The sequence below is a fragment of the Sarcophilus harrisii genome, chromosome 4 (genome assembly GCF_902635505.1).
Source record: "Sarcophilus harrisii chromosome 4, mSarHar1.11, whole genome shotgun sequence".
NCBI lineage: Eukaryota > Metazoa > Chordata > Mammalia > Dasyuromorphia > Dasyuridae > Sarcophilus > Sarcophilus harrisii.
In genome coordinates, this window is record NC_045429.1 from 106,116,182 (window position 1) to 106,134,575 (window position 18,394).

General features: G+C 36.2%; 1 protein-coding gene across 2 annotated transcripts in view; it reads right to left on the reverse strand.

Moving 5' to 3' along the window:
• KCNH1 (potassium voltage-gated channel subfamily H member 1) overlaps window positions 1–18,394 on the reverse strand; it is a 491,105-nt gene that overhangs the window by 152,407 nt on the left and 320,304 nt on the right. The window contains exons 10-11 of one of the 2 annotated variants that reach the window (XM_031937312.1): window positions 14,013–14,209; window positions 6,067–6,732 (exon numbers count right to left, since the gene is read on the reverse strand). In XM_031937312.1, the coding sequence (XP_031793172.1) occupies window positions 6,694–6,732; window positions 14,013–14,209 (236 nt within the window). In that variant the 3' untranslated portion in view covers window positions 6,067–6,693. Of the gene's footprint in view, window positions 1–6,066; window positions 6,733–14,012; window positions 14,210–18,394 lie in introns of those variants that run through there. The other variant, XM_031937311.1, reaches the window with a different exon arrangement.

Genomic DNA, 18,394 nt, shown 5'->3' on the forward strand with positions numbered 1-18,394 from the left:
TTTTTATATCTATAACTAAATTGTGAAGTAAGTAATACAAGTATTGTTATTCCTATTTTACATATGAGAAAACTGAGGCACAGAGGGAAAAATGTCTGAAATCACATAGAGGTAGTATGGGGGCACAGCTCCCACTGACTCCAGATTTAGTACTTTTTGCAAGACAGATCTGTCCTTCCTTATCACAGGACCTTGTAGAGGCTTAATAAAAGTCTGTTGAATTGAAATGAATTGAATTTTTCTACTATAGAATTGCTACTCTTTCAGGACATTGATTGGAAGATCCCAAACCATACAGATAACCATTTCCTCTCTGAGAAGTTGACATCCTTTCATAGTTGCCAAGATTTTACTGCTTAATGGAATTTAAGAGAACAGACAGAAGTATGTATAATTTTATAACTTTCTTTGGGAAAATGCATACAAAACACACTTTAAGGGCTAATCTATATTATTTACACTTTCCAGACAATTAATAAAATGAGAAATCATGCTCTCATTTATAGAATTTGCTGATTCCTGGCAGGTATAAAGGCACCCACTGAATATTTAACAATCAATTCTCTCTTAAATGCAAGTTCATTCTAGAATTACCTCATAGAAAAAGATAATTTACCCCCAATGTCTCCTGAGCCATTCTCTGGTCAATAATGCCTCTTAATTGGTCAAAAAATCATAGAGGATATCAAAGTCTAACTAGATCAGAGACCCTTAACTAAGAGTATGTGAATTTTAAAAAAAAAAACTTTGATAACTATATTTCAATTTAATTGGCTTCCTTTTTAATCCTTTGTAGTTATTTTATTCATTTAAAAATGTCATTCCAAGAAGGGGATCAAAAGTTTCACCAGGTTATCAGAGGAGTCTCCACCACAGAGAAAAAGTTTAAATTTATCCTAATCCAACTTAAACCTAATCAAGAATCTTCTCTACAAAATCCCCAAAAACATTCCAGCCTTTGCTTAAAGACTTATAGGGAGGGTAAAACTATTATTTCTCAATGAGACCTATTCCACTTCTGGATAGCTAGACTTAATAGGAAGCATTTTCTTCAAGTCAAGTCAAAATCTTCAAGCTATCATGTTCCTCTTCCACTCTTTTCTCCCCCACCCCCAAAACCCCTTCTTCAGAATCAATGATCTCAAATCCCTTTATACTTTTAAAAAATTACTGAGGATCACCCAAGAGCTTTTTTTTAAATATAGGTTATATCCACAAGATAATTATCATATTCAGAATTAAGATGTCTTAGTATTATTGTCACAATGTATTTTGACCTCATGGACTTCCTAAAAAAATCTTAAGTTACACAAATCAAACTTTGAAAATCACTATAATTTTATATTCTATCTATAAGCAATTTCTTCCTTTAGCTGATGTTCATAGGGCACCATTGCAAGGACTTAACTTGCTTGCTTTCAGTGTGTCCATCTTATCAATATTTTGCCTAAAATAGTACTTGAGATGTCATTTGGCTAGGACAGAGTACAGTAGAACTATCTATCATCTCCCCTGTTATCAGCATCATACCTTTGTAGTTCTTTTGGTTTCCATATCTCACACTGTTGATTTATATTGAGCTTGCAGTCCATTAAAACTTCCAGAACTTTTTTAGACAAATTCATGTTGAGTGTATCTTTCCTAATCTGGATTTTTATAGTCGGTTTTTTAAATCCTACTGAAATCCTACATTTATCTCTAATAAATTAAATTTTATTAGCTTTGCTTGTAGAAACAGCTAAGAAATGTCTTTTCCAAATCTTGACTGTCATCTAATTAACAATTTAGCTATGCCCAATGCCTCAGAGTTGCTTCATCAGTTAAATAGTTCAGTAAATATATTTCTAATTTTCTAATTTTAGTCCTATGTCTAACATTGAAAGGGGCAGAAAAAGAGCTTTGCATAAATTGAACAATGGACATCAATTTATGAAGTATAAAAAGTAGTGCTTTTTCTGTTTTTTCATGCCACTGGAGAAAATTTGAGGAGAGACCTGTTAGGAGGACCTGATAGAGAACTGTTCCTATAATAAATGTATTTAGAGGACCTGTTTGAATTCAGAGAAATGACTAAGCATATATAGCATTAAAGTCCCTTAGCTCATTCACATGTGAGTTTTTAGAATCTGAAACATGAAAACTAACAAAGTGGTCAATCAAATAAGTGTTTAGTGACTATGGAAAGATCTGTTAGCTTTATAATTAACAGAAGAGTAGACATACTATAAAGAATAATTGTGAGCCAGAAATAATGGACTATGTCTATAAACTCTGCTACTGAAGAGTCCAGCTATTCAAGATTAGATTGTCCCACTCAATTATTCTTTCTCTATTTGCTAATATTCAAATCCTTCCTATTAACTAGTTTTTACCCTCCTGCCTTTAAGCATACTCTAAGCTTGCCTGATCTTTTTTTTTTAAAAAGCTTCACTGATTCTACCATTACCTCAAATTATCACCCAATATTTCTCTTTCCTATCTTAGTGAAACATCTAGAAAAATATTTTTATTCTTAGAGCTTAAATTTCCTCTCTTCATTCTAATTGGAAAATCTTTATCTAGTTCTAGACCCACCACTTCCTGGCTCTGTACAAACCATGACACCAATACAATGACCTTTTTCTAATTTTCTCATTTTTCTCCAATCAGAACTTGGACTTCTGCCCCTGTGAAACTGGACTCTGATGAGTTTGATAAAGGCTTGCGGATTAATTGGAAGAGAAAAAAATAAGAGATCTTAATTTGATTTGCATTTCTAGAATGCTCAGAAGGAATTCATTGTGCTATTTTTCTCCAGGAAAATGAGGCTAACATAAAAACTGGCCCATCTTATTTAGCTAATGACAAGAACCCTTTAATAATAAGTAGCAGAAAAAATCAAGTGAAAATATAACAAAATCTAGAAGTCTAAAAACCAGATTGGTTAAATTAGAAAGCTTGGCAGCAAGGACAGAGCTTGACAGAACAGGCATCTCAGAGAATAATTGAAAAAAGAATAATCCATGGGCTTTGATACTACCAGGCAACCAACTATAGAGGAAGGAAGCAATGGGAAGATAAAAAAGAGAGTGGAGAGAGGATAAGTTTTGTACATGAGGGGAAATATGCTTAATAATGGTGTAAAAATCTTGCTTGATAAATCTCTGTAAGAAAAATTCAGTGAAAGATCTATAATGGTCCTGTGACAGTGAACAAAATGTTAGTCTCATAGTCAGGAAGACTTTGATTCAAATCCTGCTGCTAACACATACTGCCTGTGACACTGCTTCAGGACCTGTCTTTGACACTTGACTAAGCACTGAACTTCTCAGTGCCTCAGGTTTCTCTTTAAAGAACTTCAAACAGATCAACTAACAGTAATGATGGTTAGAGTTTACACTACAGAAGTTCCACACTAAGATTTTTCCACTGAAATTAAGTCACATATTGAGACTAAAGATATAAATACAAATACACACATACCCCCCCCACATGCACACACACACACACACACACACACACACACACTAGAGATATGATAATATCACTACACTATAATACTATAGAATGACTAAACAATATTCAAAGAGATGTTAGATGACAATTTGTCAGGAATGTTATAAAGAGATTCCTGTCCTCAGGAAGAATGACAAAATCCTTACCATTTCAGCTCTCAGAGTCAATAGTTATATGATCATGAGATCATGACATGAGCTGGAAATATTGAACAAATTGAAGTAGATAATACTTATGGGAATTTCTGTTTTCCATATGTTTCTAGAAACAGTCTGAAGATAAGAATTTAGGATGAAATATGTGACCTTTAAGTCATTTTCAGCTTTCAAGGAATGGAAAGAGATTTCATTTGATTCTTTATAATGGGCATAGACTGGTATAGGATATAGCTAAAAGGAAATCACTATGTGAACAAGCTTTCTCCAACATTAATTTTGATATTTTAGTGGAATACACTAATAAAAACCATCTCAGAGTTGCCCAAGTTTTAGAGGAAGAAAAAAATTATAATATGTATGTACATTTAAAGAAAAAGATGAAATTAGTAATGCAAAAAGCAAATATCCTACAGGAAGTCTAGAAACTATTTATATGTACCTTTTTGAAGGCCCTGGGAAATGTCTGCTCCAAATAAAATAGAGTAGGTGTTTGATCAAAACTTGGAGAGCTGACAAGATAATATTAGCAAAAAAAATTCACTATGAAAAAAAATGGGGCATATTTGGAAAAATAAAAGAATGCTCAAGAGAATAGGGGAACCTATACTATATGGCAAAACACAACTAAAAGTGTGAAATAACAGGACATAAAATGACTTGAAGAGCACTTGTAATGGACTTGGAAGCCAAAAAATGAAGTTCTTTTAAAAAATCAAAGGCAAAGGGGGAGTCAAGCAATTGACGGGTGAACTGTGTAATTATGGTATAAAAGGTATTCCTGGATCTGACTTTATTTGTGTGAAAAGTATCTTATAATTGTGTTCATATAGTTCCTGGATTTGCCTTGGCAGATAGACTCCTAAATATTTTATATTATTTACAATCATTTTAATAAAAGGTGCTGTTTGGGATGACAAAAAATTGTAGAAAAGTCTCAGCAAGTATTTGTTTTGTCTTTTCTTAGAAACATTATCTTCGCTACTGATTTGTAAGTTCAATGAGGATAAAAACTCTAGTCTCATTTACTTTTGTATGTACATAATGCCCAGTGTTTGACAAGCTTTACTCATTATTTAGCCCAGATGATAAATTTGTCTTTCCCAGTATACAGTAATCCTGGGGGACACCATAACTCCCTGTCCTTCCCTCTTTCCTTTGTTGTACCTCGGGAATCAAGATTCTGATTGGTGTTCTTCCTATTTTCATTGATCCTTAATAAAGCCTACAAGTTACTTTTCAACACTAAGTAATTAGCCTTGTGAGTATATATATATATCTGTAACTCAATTAGACATGCAATTACAGGGCTTACAGGTATACCTTGGAGAGAAAGACAAAAATAAAACAGGGACTGTCTTTAAAGAGCTCCAATTCTATGGGAGTAAGTGGAAACACGTACACAGACAAGTCAATAGGAGATATATAGATACACACATACATTAAATTACAAAGAAATTTCAGTAAGTGAATAATATGAAAAATTGTGAGGACCAGAATCAGAAATATGCCTTTGAATGAAGCAAAGGAGGCAGAGATCAGGAAGGACATTGTTCTAGACATGGGCTACATCCCATGCAAAGGTATGGAGGTAGACACCAAATGTCTTGTATACACAAGGAATAACAAGCAAGCTAATTTGGTTGCACTTTGGGTGGAAGTGAGGAAGAAAAGAGAATAAGCATTTGCATAGTGCCTACATTGTTCCAGCTACTGTGTTATTAAGAGCTTTACAAATATTATTTGTAGGGGAGGATTCTGGGAAGATGGCGAAGTAGGTTGGTAAATTTCAAGCTCTGCCGATTTCCACCACAAATAGAACAAATTTGCACCTCAGGACAAACATAAACTAGTAAAAAGTCAAGAAGACTTGGGGCAGAACCAGGATCCCCCAAGTACAACCCCAGAAGATCAGAAGAAAAGCTCCAGACCAAGGATTAACCAGTGTGAAATGTAAACACCTCCAGGCTAGATCTGAAGAAATATCAAGACTTTGACTCCACACTCCAGGAAGTGAAAGTTTCTGTAATACCTGCTGATTGTGAGGGGAAAAAAATAAAGGTGCACAGCAGAGAACAAAAGAACAATTTACATAAAAAGTAAAGAAAAGATAGACACTTATGAATATAATTTCTTCTACTAATATATATATATATATGTGTGTGTGTGTGTCTCTCTGTGTGTTTGTATACATATAGTATGTATACATCTCTCTCTCTCTCTCTCTCTCTCTCTCTCTCTCTCTCTATATATATATATATATATATATATACACGCACATACTTTCTTGAACTGATAATTTGTTGTTATATATTTTGAATCCTCTCTGATATTCTGCTAGGTACATGAAAATGTTCTCTTTTGTTTTGTTTTATTTTGTTTTATATTCTTTCTCTATTTTTCTTTTGCCCTATTCTGTTTTTTTAATAATTGTTTTAAATCAGTGATTCAAAGTGGGAGCAGATTTCAGCTCAATAGAAAAAATATTATTTGTAAATGATTGTATTATAAAATACTGTAAGGAATTATATGAAATCAGTTTGGAAAGATAGTTTAAGTAGTAAAGGATATATAAATGGAAAGTAGGAGGAGTTGGTGACTTTACCCAAAGGATGCTGGATCATCTGGGTAAGGACAATAAGCCAAAGATTAAAGAAGTCTTTCAAAGTGAGTATCAGTAGGGCACATCTGAAACAAAGGATTGCAAATATATGTTGAACTGAATTTCGAGAGAGGATCTCACACCAGAACTGCCTTCTGTAGTAGAAAGGTCAAAGGTTTCTGTTCTAAATATAGACTGAGTCAATCATGCTCAGCCTATTACTGTGAAAAGCAACTCCATACGAACCTAAAAAAATCACAGCCATTTCAGTTCCTCTCTCAGAAAGTCAAGTACAAATTAAATACCATTAGGGATATGATCCCACTGGATAATCACTTGACTCTTACTTACTTGGCAAGGACTCTGGCTTTAATGCTTTCTCTCCAATCCCATGGAGCAAAAGTGCCCATAATAAAATTATCTGCAAGTTTATGCCCTGGTCTATTGTCCTGTTCTTCTTGATTCCAGAGAAATGATGATCTAGGATAGGATAAGACAGGTCATAAAAAGAAATCCCAATTAACAGAATGCCATCGATAATGAATAATAACAGAGGCCCTACTAAATTACATAAATATAGATTATTATATTACAAAAATATTTTAATTGCTTTTCTTCTAATGGGAATGAATATATTAGGCCATTTATTTTCACCCATTTAGTTGCCCATGAGAAGAATGGTCCAATATGCCCAAGGGCTCATGGAATAGTAAGAAGAGGATTGGTCTAGAAGTTAGGAGTCTCAAGTTCTTTTCAATCAACAAATATTTTTTTTAAAGAATCTAATATGTGCCAAGCATTATACTAAACACTGGGGATACAAAGATAAAAGGAAAATAACATGAGGTAGTTGGATAAGATCACCTCTGAAGTCCCTTCCAAATTCACTGACATCTATATAGAACTTTTGTGACTAAAAAGAACTTTATATGTATAATAATTTGAACCTTACAATACCCTAAACATCATCTAAAAGTGTTATTTTTCCCACTTAACAGATGAGAAAATGGATCCTCAGAAAGATTAAGTAACTTGTCCACAGTCATATAGCTAATAAGTTTCAAAAATGGAGCCTAAAGTTGGTTTTTCTGATTCCAAGTATCTATCCTCAGACTTGATAAAGTCAAGATAAATGATCGTTTATTCCTCTTCCTAATTCTTCTTCACACCTCCAAATCTACTATTCTCCACTTTATCACTGGAGGAAAATAGATCAAGGATTAGTCTGGCAGAAACCATTCTTCACAAAGTCACTCTGATTAACAGAGTGACCTTCAGAGTGCTTACATATGGATTGCTGAATGATTCATCTTGAATACTGTCCAGGTCAGCTCCTTCCTCTTTCTCATTTTTAGGATCCTGATTGACCTTTGGAGTTCCCAAAAGAGAGATAATAATTTTAGGCCAAATCATGGCTTACCCCTCTACTTGTTTCCTCTAGAATGGACAAAGGAAGATCTCAGAATCCTAAGTATTTTTTTAAGTGGGAAAAGCATCAGCAAACACCTTCAAACCTTAATGTGAAGTACCACACTTATCATCAATTAGGTATTTAAATTTTCCACAAATACACAAATGAAAATAAGGTTTTAGTAAGATAGTTTCTCCCATGGCATTGTACTTCAAGTTCCAATTGCCCAATAAATGGCTGAAGTCTTCCATGTTTTGGTAAGAGACATAGCATTTTCTTTCTCAAATTGTATCTTGGCTTTGTAGTCAGAAAACCTGAATTCTTATCTCACCTTTGATGGTTACTACTTGTTAGGGAAAGTCACTTAATTTCCCTCATCTATAAAAAGAGAGGATTAGATCAGCTAATTAATTCTATGAGATTCTTTCCAGATACTGAGGCAACTAGATACTAGAGATAGTAGAGGGTAGAGTCAGGAAGGCCTGAATTCAAATTCTACCTTGGATACTTATTACTTATGTAAACCTGGAAAAGTCACTTCAGCTATTTCTACCTCAGTTTCTTCAACTATAAAATGATATTAATGATATTTAACACACTTCTCAGGACTATTGTGAGGATAAAATGAGATAATATTTGTGAAGTACATTGCGAACTTTAAAGCATTATAGAAATGCTAATTATTATTATTATAAAATATTAAGCTCACTCTGATGAGGAAACTGCATATACTATGCATAACACTTGTTCTCTGACACCAGAATTATCATGAAAGCCTAGGGTACAAACATCTGAGTATGCTGGAGAAATCAGTGTAAACACACTCACACACATACACACACACACACACGCACACATACATATGCAATTCCTGTTCTTTGTGAATCAGGAGGAACTTGATAGTGACTTAATTCTATCCTTCCTGAATATGTGGTCCAGCATTCCTAGAGTATTATCATAGACTGACAGTCTTTGGAGTTATGTCAATTCTACTTCCTCCATCACTACAGATAGCATGAAAGAAAGGAGACTTTGTGGAGGATCATTTCAAACCAGAAGCTCTTTTTTTTTTTTAAATTAAAGGAGAAGGGTGATATATCTGAGGGCTTTTATTTATAATTAAGCCTTTCACTTCCTTAAAGCTTCTGACTCTTCTACATGAATTTGTTCTTGGTTGAAAGGGAGCTTAGGATTGAAATGTTGGCATATTCTATATATGGATAATGCTTTTTCCAAAGCTTTGGTATTATCTTTACTAAACTAAAATCCCCTTTGGCTGAAATATGCTGAAAATGTACATATCCAATGTGACTCACTATGTCAACCTCACCTTTAAGAAATAAGTAATCACTAAATCATATGATATCTTCCTTGAAAGAAGTATTGGTATTAAGCCCACTTACCTTCTAAATTCTCCTTCTCCAAATTTAATTTTTTAAAAAGCTGTATCGGTTGTATTGGCTAAAAATAGGACTAAGAACCACCCTAGCAATTAGTTAAATGGCAATTATTGAATAAATTGACTGTTGTTAATGGTCCAGTCCTTTGACCGCAATCCATCCTTTAATTATAATACATCTCCTTCATCATCCAAATGATTTTAGTGAGGAGAAAATTCCAAACTCATCACTGAGGTAAAAGGAACCAATTTCCCAGAACCTAGGAAACTGAGCAATGTTGAGAATGAAATTAAAAGGGAGATGAATTTTAAAGACAATGATTTTTTTTTAAAGAGTTTATTCTATGACACTCTGATTGAGCTATCAGCAAGATAAATCAGGGCAATAGTAGGATGACCCCAAAAGGAGATAAGCAGAGGTGAATAAGAAAATGCTAATGTTGCCTACCAGTAAAGGGATCTAGCCATTACCAATTGAAAAAATGAAAATAAGTATAGTGTTCTGTACATGATGGATACTTGGCCTTTAACTGATATTTTAATTTTTGTAAATTATGTTAAGTGAACTGGACTTATTCTGCATTAAAAGAATACCCCACTATCTCTAGGCTGACCCTTAGAACTCTGATGGGGAAATGCAAGCAAGGTCTGGAATCAAATTATCAATGCAAGTGAGGTTAGCAGAGCAAGCCCAGAGCTTATATATGTGCTATTTGAACAATGCCCTGCTGTCAACAGGAAATGTAAATTTCCTGAAAAGACTTTTCTTTATGTCTTTGTCTCCCCAGGGTCTAGCATAGTGTTTTGCACATAGTGAGTTCTTAATAAACCTTTGCTGGATTGTTTCTCAAGTAGAGAAAAAGAACTATATACACACAAAGCTAGTTTACACTGTGGGATGGGTAGGGTAGAGCAGAGAAGCGAGGGCCTCAGACATAGACATAGTACTTGGACTATGTATTTCCCAAACATTGTCTATTATCTCTCTGATAACTTAGCTAAATTATCAAATTGCCTCAATCTCATCCTCCTTCAAAGGTTTGGGAGGGAGGGAGACTTGAGAGGGAAGAGGAGCGAATGTCACAACCAAAGTAAAAATATGATGATGATGATGACTCCAGTGTGCCAGAGCTGAGGGTCAGGATTCTAGTGTTTTTCTCAGGAATCTTAGAGCATCCCAGATTCCCTCTGTGAGTCATGACCTGCTTGTGGTTACAAGAGACTCTATTGCTAGTGACCACTCAAAATCTTCTATACATGATCAGAGCTGGGACACAGACTCCCACGCAGAATGGATGGAGAGACAAATCACTGCCATGAAACTTTCTAATTCCCAGCATTCACATTCCAAAGAGTGCCTGCCTCTCCAGGTAAGCATGTCCTTAAGGATGGGCTTCTCTTCATTTGTTAAGCTTCTTGACATGATAGAATGAAATGCATCATTTGCAAAGAAAAATAAAAGCCTCTTTTTTGGAGCACATGTGGTCCATAATGCCAATGAACAAAAAAGCCAGTTTCTTTGTAAAACGGATTTTCCAAGACAGAGCAAAAAGCATTGTGTTCTCAGGCATTTTGCAAAGAATGTACTTAATTTGGCCAAGGTACAAACAGCTATAAGAATACACTTCATTTTTCCAGGAGAAAAACAGCTATAAGAGTAATTCATGCATGTAATGTTCTCATCTTCCATGCCCTGTAGAACTATGAATTAATTCTCAGAGGGTCACAATGAGAAACTGCAGTGGCAAGGCTGAAAATGGCAAGCTCTTATTTCCTACAAAGAAGGCACATTGACAGGTAAATGTAAAGAAGGGGCATCTGACTTTGGAGAAGAAGGCCCTACAGTCAAACTACACCTGACACTTCCTACCTATGTAACCTCAGACAACTTCCCTGAACCTCACTTTTCTAACAATTTCTAAGGTCCCTTCTGGACATCTAGGTGGCACCACAATGCACAGAGCACCAGACCTGGAGTCAGGAAGATTCATTTTTTCTGAGTACATATCCAGCCTCAGACACTTAGTAATTGTGTGTCCCTGGGCAAGTCACTAAATCCTAGTTGCTTCAGCTTCCTCATGTTTAAAATGAGTTGGAGCAGGAAATGATAAATCAATCTGATCTTTGCAAAGAAAGCCCCCAATGGGCTCATAAAGAGTCAGAATTAAAAACAATTGAATCACAACATGACTTTTAATAGATGACCTCACCTGCTTCATCTGATCCATATGTAAGTCAACAATGTCAGGCTAAGCAAAATGTTCTGAAATTGCTATTTGAAAATAGATGAACTTGATCTGCAGGTCATTCACCATGACTATGCTTCCCTTGGGTGACCTGAACAGTATGTTTTTTTCACCTGTGTTCTCAGCAGCTTTGAACATTGATTGCAATCAAGTTGCTTTCACAAAAAGAAGGAATGCAAACTCCCCCACCTCATTCTAGCTCTACCCTCCCCAAAGAAGTCAAGTCACTTGACTAAGGATCTCCATGAAGAAGCCTTGTTAACAAAGGTCTTGTGCTCCCAGGCATCTCCTGATGCCAAGGGAGAGTCATGGTAAAGTAAACATACTATTCACCTCTACAAATCACCCCTATAAAACACACAAGGGCTATGTCCTAACTCAGTAATCTCCTTGGTGATTTTCAGGAAATATATAATTCAAATCTAGAATCATAGTAACTGAAAGACTGCTGTGAAAGCAAAATCACAGCAAATCTTGGTCAAAGAGATTCTCTGACTTTTAAGCAAGTAAATTAGCATGGTGCCAAAAGGTGGTCCTTTAAGAATTAATTAAATCTAAGTATCTAAAATCAGGCATGCTGGCACAGGTCTGGAATCCCTGCTACCAGGAAGACTGAGGTTGGTGAATTGTTGGAGCCCAGGGGTTCTGAGTTATAGTAGAGCTAAAAGTGATCTGACTTCCTCACTTTGTCAGTCATCCAGATTTTAAGTCTCTGGGGCATGAGGCCACCAGGCTGCCTAAGGAACAATGAACTAATCCAAAATGGAAACTGAACAGACCAAAGATTTCATGCCAATCAGCAGGGAGACTGGCTTATGATTGGTTCTATCCTGGATGAGACCCAGTCTTAACACGAACAGAGAAAAAGAAAGAAGAAAGGGGGGCAGAGACAAACAGACAGACAGAAAAACAAAGCGAGATGGAGACATACAGAGGCAGAAAGAGAGGGGGAGGGGATGGAGGGAGGAAGGGAAGGAGAGGGAGAGAGAGAGAGAGAGAGAGAGAGAGAGAGAGCGAGAGAGAGATGGGGGTGGGGAGGAAAAGAGGGAGAGAGGGAGAGCTAGAGAGACAAGAATGCCACTAAAGAGTAATGCATATTTCAGGTTCATGGAACAAAGCCAGAAGTTGATGATAGGCCATATATTTTTCCTTCTCTGGTCCTTGGCTTTCTTCTGAGGAAGGAAGGAAAGGAAGGGAAGGAAGGAAAAATTAAAGAGTGGAAGGAAACAAACACTTATTAAGCAGGGACTGGCACCTATATGCCAGAGACTGTGCTAACCACTTTACAAATGTCTCATTTGATCCTTTCAACAACGCAACTGAGACAGGCAGGGGTTATGTGACCTGTTCAGGGTCTACGTCTGGTTTTGAAATCAGGTCTTCCTGACTTGAGGCCCAGTGCTCTGTCCACTGTGCCACCCAGCCCCTTTCTCTGCCACATCTTAGGATCCTATGTATGTCAATGAAATTAAGAACTTGAAAAACTAGGGACTTCTGAAAACAGGAATTTGGATTGAGGATTGTGATTATGCTACATATGGTATGGCTCTGGTTTTTAATTTAGTTGTTTTCTGATATCATGGCTGAAGATAACCCAAAGAGTGGACTAAAATGTATTTCCTCATCTGTTCCTCATCTGTAAAATTAGATGATTGATAGACATGATCTCTAAGATCTCTATAACTCTGAAATTCTCAGTGATCCTTCAAATGGTAGAATCTGAAGAAATCTTGCAATCATCTAGCCCAATCCATATTTTACATATAAAGGAACTAAGGCCAGTTGCCCAAACTCACACTACCAGTCAGTGGCCAAGATGAGAATGGGACTAGGATTCAGGAGATACTGAATAATGGCAAATAGTTGCTAGAACCTAATCCCTGGATGTCCAGGTCCAGTGCCATTATACATGGCCAAACAAAAGGAATGATTGATGATGATGTACTATTGGGCATCCTACAAACTAAACCAATCTTGCCACCTAACCATTATTCATAACCATCATTCAAAGTGATGCTGCTCCTGTATGCACCAAGACTAGCTATCCTGTGACGGATTTAACAAAGAGAAGGCAGGATGAAATACATAGAAACCAATGAAGATGAAAATCAAAAGGATACAAGACAAATAGTTTAATACTTGCTGAGATCAGTGGAGCAATTCAGATGATTTGAGATTTAAAGAAAGTACTTCAGATGAAAAATTGTCTGGCTCATGCATTGTTAATCATTTTCCAAACCAGTTGAGTTGGCAGTTGCAGAAAAAAAAAATCCTCTGAGATATCAAATTTTATAACTTCCATATTTCCTGAATTCAATTAAATCATTTTCTCATCTCTTTTCATTGCACTAGCAACCTGTTAACAACAGCACACCCCACCACAAACTAAAGTCACCATGGAGATAACAGTTTATCTTTGGGAGGACCTTTTTTGATAATCAAAGACTATGTTTTGTACACCCCTCCAAAATGCTATAGGGTCTGGATGGCCACTGAAGAAACTCACACCAAAAGAATCAAAACCAAAACTTCTACTTCTTCCTCCTCAGAGCTTCTTTTTCACCTCTTCCTAAGACCATTGCTTTTCTCTGCTTCTCCACAATGTGGGGTCTTGGGAATCAGGCAACACAACAATCTCAGCCAAAATCCAGTCAAGACAGTGATCCAACACTGCACCAAGAAATCTTAATAAGAATTCACTTACCCTTTTCCTTAGATTGTATGTGAGGATAAGGTTTCTTGAGAAGGAATGAGAGAAAGCTGTGTAGAATTCTAGCACTTTCTGGAGGGCATCCCGCTTAATCACATGCAAGTCACAGTAGGTTAAAGCCCTGACATTGGCACAAGACTGGGCAAGCGTGGCTTCCTTCCAGAATACATCTCCAAAAACATCTCCTTTTCCTAAAAAGAAAAAAAAGGCTATTTTGAAAAAGAAAAACAAAAACCAATAGAAGCATTTTCATCCTAGAATAGTTTCCTTATGTTATCCAAGTATAAGCTGCCTTCAAAGTAGAGAAATAAGGATTTTCAGAACTACACTGTTCATCCTCTATTCATTTTACAATATTACTTCAAAGAGAGAAGAATCCTGTTAACTTTGACCAAGGCCATTTCAGATCAGTGGCTTCCACTCCTAATAATCTGACCATGAAGGACCAATTCCTTGGGTTTTATTACTTCCTCTTAACCAAAGGTTTTTGTTTCCCAATAATTTGGTTGTGTCTGACTCTTTGTGACCCCTTTTGGGATTTTCTTGGCAAAGATACTAGCCTCCCTCAGCTCATATTATAGGAGAAACAGGTTAACTTAAGTGATTTACTTAGGGTCACATAGCTAAAAGTGTCTGAGCCCAGATCTGATACTCTTATCTATTGTACCACCGAGTTGTGCCTTAACCAAAATAGTCATTTTATTATTGAGTATTCTCCTACCAGAGGAGTACATAGGTGGGTCATACTTTCTAGAGCCCACTTCCAAATACTTAGATCCTGAGGAAAATATATAAGCTCACACAACAGGTCATTAGGAGGCAGTCTTAAATGCAGAAAGTGGGGAATTTCCTGATTCATATTGTTCTGCATATAAATCTGCTCTGTGAAACTGAACAAAGTATCTATCTACAGTAGGTCATAATGAGAATAGCAGCATCAAAGGCATCCATAATGCTAGAAAATCTAATCTATAAAATGAGTGTCACAATGTATGTATTCTTGTATTCATCTGATTTTTTTGAGAAAAGCACATAAGATTTATAGCGCTATAAAAATGTGAGTTGTTAGTAACTACTTCCTTGTTTGACAGCTAGGTACTTCTTGTTGCTTGTGATTGTGTGGTGGGCATGACTTGAGTTCCAGGAGGGTTTACTGATTTCTTGATAGGTGCCTGCATCCTAGCCATGCGGAACTGCACCTGCTGACATTCAGCATCTTTCTTCACTGCTTTCCATCCACCATTCATTTGTGTATGTTCCAAGAACACAAAGGAATTTTATTGCTAATCTAAGGAAAAATAACCTCATTTTAATATTTTCCCTAGATAGTGATTTTATCAATATTGAATCTCTCAATGTGGAAATTCCCTGTATCAGGAAAAGTCAGCAATTATGCTTACAATTTATAGTCAGAGTTTTCAGGGACATCTAGGTGGCACTCCAGTCCTGAAATCAAGAGGACCTGAGTTCAAATGTGACCTCAGTCATTTACTAGTTGTATTTTTCTGGGCAAGTCACTTAACCCAGATTGTCACATTAAAAAAAAAAAAAAAAGAGTTTCCAGGGAACTATAAGGTTAAATGACTTGTTCATGGCCACAGAGTCAATATATTGTTAGAGGCAAGACTTGAACACAACTCTTTTCAATTGAAAAATCAACTCTGCATCAGTCACATTCCATTGCCTCATTAAGATAATAATACTTTAGAGCTGAAAGATATGTTAGAGGTATGACCCTGTTTTAGGTCTCAGTGTTATCTATAAAATGGGAAGCTGGGGTAGATGGGTAGGTGGGCTGCACTGAGTGAATTAAGCAAACTCTAGGGTATTATCAATTTCTAAATACTATGATCCATAATATATTTTTCCATTAATTAAATTGAGAAGTGTTTTCAGAAGATTAAGGAAAAAGTCAAATAAATGATTTCAAGATTGTCTTTTATTTTAGATCAAAGTTTCTTAAACTGTGGATTACAATCCCATATGGGGTCACATAACTTACTGTGGAGGTCACAAAATTATGATTTGTTATCAGTAAATGCTTGATTTATATACTATTTTGTATACCTATATACCTGGAGTCGTGTAAAAATTTTTCTGATGAAAAGGGATTGCAAATGAATAAAGTTTAAAAAGCCCTGTGTTACCTAAAGTAATTACCTAATATCATTCAAACTTTAGCTTTATAAACATTTTATCTTTCCTGGTTACATGTAAAGACAATTTTTTCACATACATTTTTTTTAATTCAAATTTTGTTAATGAGGATAATTGAAAGTAGATAGGAAATTTGTTCCAAAACCACTAGCCCTTGGGAGGAAAGGAGGAGGCACTGGGAAGGGTCATCTACAGAAGATGGGGTTTGAGCTGAGTCTTGAAGGAGCCCATAGAAATGAAGAGGAGGAGGTGGAAAGAGAGCACTTTCCAGTCATGTTCCTCAGGAGCAAATTATTGCAATAAAGAGAGTGAGCAGTAATATAGAGGTGACAGAAGAGAAGATATACAAAATATATTGTAACCTTGTTTGCCTCAGTTTCTTCATCTGTAAAATGAGCTGGAGGAAGAAATGGTCAATCACAACACTATCTTCCAAGAAAACCCCAAATAGGTTCACAAAGAATCAGACTTGATGGGAACAACTGAACAAGCAGTAAAGAGGAATAGCAAACATGGTGGCAGATCACTTAGCACCTGAGACTTTATTGGTATAAGGAACTCCCAATGAAGAAATTCCATCTGCTAGCTGGTCCTTTTGCTGGTTTTGCCAGCAAAACTCTGCAACTTATAAGCTTAGAAAGCTGCCTGGAGTTACTGAAAAGGTAAATGACTTGTCCAAGATCACAGCCAGTATTTGTCAGAAGAAGAGCTCAAATTCAAGTTTTCCTGACTTTGAAACTACTTTTCTATCCATTAGGCAACCCTGTTTCTGCATACTTACCATATTGTGGTTTATATAATAGTTATGTATATACTCATCTATAATTCTCCCAACACTCCCTACTTGGAAACAGTATATTTCATCTCTATATTCTCAGTGCCTAGCATAAAGAATATCACATGATAGGTATTTGACACTTTTAAAAAATTGGATTGAATATGGGAGTTACTTGGAGATAGGGATGCTGATGAATTCTCAAGATGGAAACATGAGCCTGGAACTTTGAGAAAGTTCACATTTAGAAACATATTTGTATCATTTAAATAGCAGAAAGAGTTGAACTCATGAGAGTGGATAAGACTGTAGAAAGAGAATGTGAGAAGGAATGATAAAAGCGAACTGAGGACAGAATCTTAGGCAACAGATTGAATAAGAGAAGTCAAGAAAAGACACAGCAAAGAAATGGTCAAGGACACTAAAGAAAATCAGGAATAGTGTTCCATCCCAGAAGTAAAGGCCGAGGAGTTTTCAGAAGTAGACACTTACGGCATCTAACACTGAAAAGACATCAAGAAAGCTATGGCATATCCTCCATTCCAGAGAGAAAAGCTCATGAGAACTGATGACTCATGCCATTCAAAATGAATAATCTGTAAACCAGAACAGATGGAAGCCAAATCATAAGCAGCGAAAAGATGAGAAAGAAGTCTGACAGTGAAGGGAAGGAGAGATATATAGGCTATGCCATGGTCCTGAGATCTCTGATTACAACAGTTTTTTGACTCTAGTATAGATACTCCCAAAATAACAAGAAGGGACTCAGAAGGTGTTTTTTAAGGATATAGTTTAAGAATATAGTATCTTTATGACACAGTGTCATCACTGCCCAATCCTTTGGCATATGCTATGCCTTAGGATCTCAATTAGCTTACAACATGTTATGTGAAATTTTGGACACCCTGGGGTGCCACCCAACAAAAAGGAACACAAAATGGATCTAAGAGGAACATACCCAGGGAAACAAAAAAAATACCGAGGCTGGACCACCCTGCCACAGAGAAACACCAATTCACACTCCCTCATGATGATACCTATATGAGTATGAATGGATTAGGTTAGAGGCATTGAAACAGAAGCTTGAGTTAGAACTGCCTTTCTAGGTTGTCTACCAGCTTCAGAGGGCACAAGAACTTGAATAGCTACTTCCTGCTCCATAATCAATTTTCCTTCCTTCCTGATTATGGCAACACAATAGCAGCTCAAAGGAGTTGCTGGACCCAAAGAAGATTGTTCCTAGAAAGGCAAAGTCTGAGTGTCTTTGTAGACAAAAGAAAAGGAAGTCAACAGAGAAAGGTTGGAGACGAAAAAGAGAGAGACTGATTGATGGAAAAAGTCCCTGTTTAACCCAAAGCAGTACTCTATTGTACAGCTGAGGGTTAAATATAGCTTTGAAAGAATGTTTATTTTGCCTCCAAGTTTCCAGGGCAAGAAAATACAA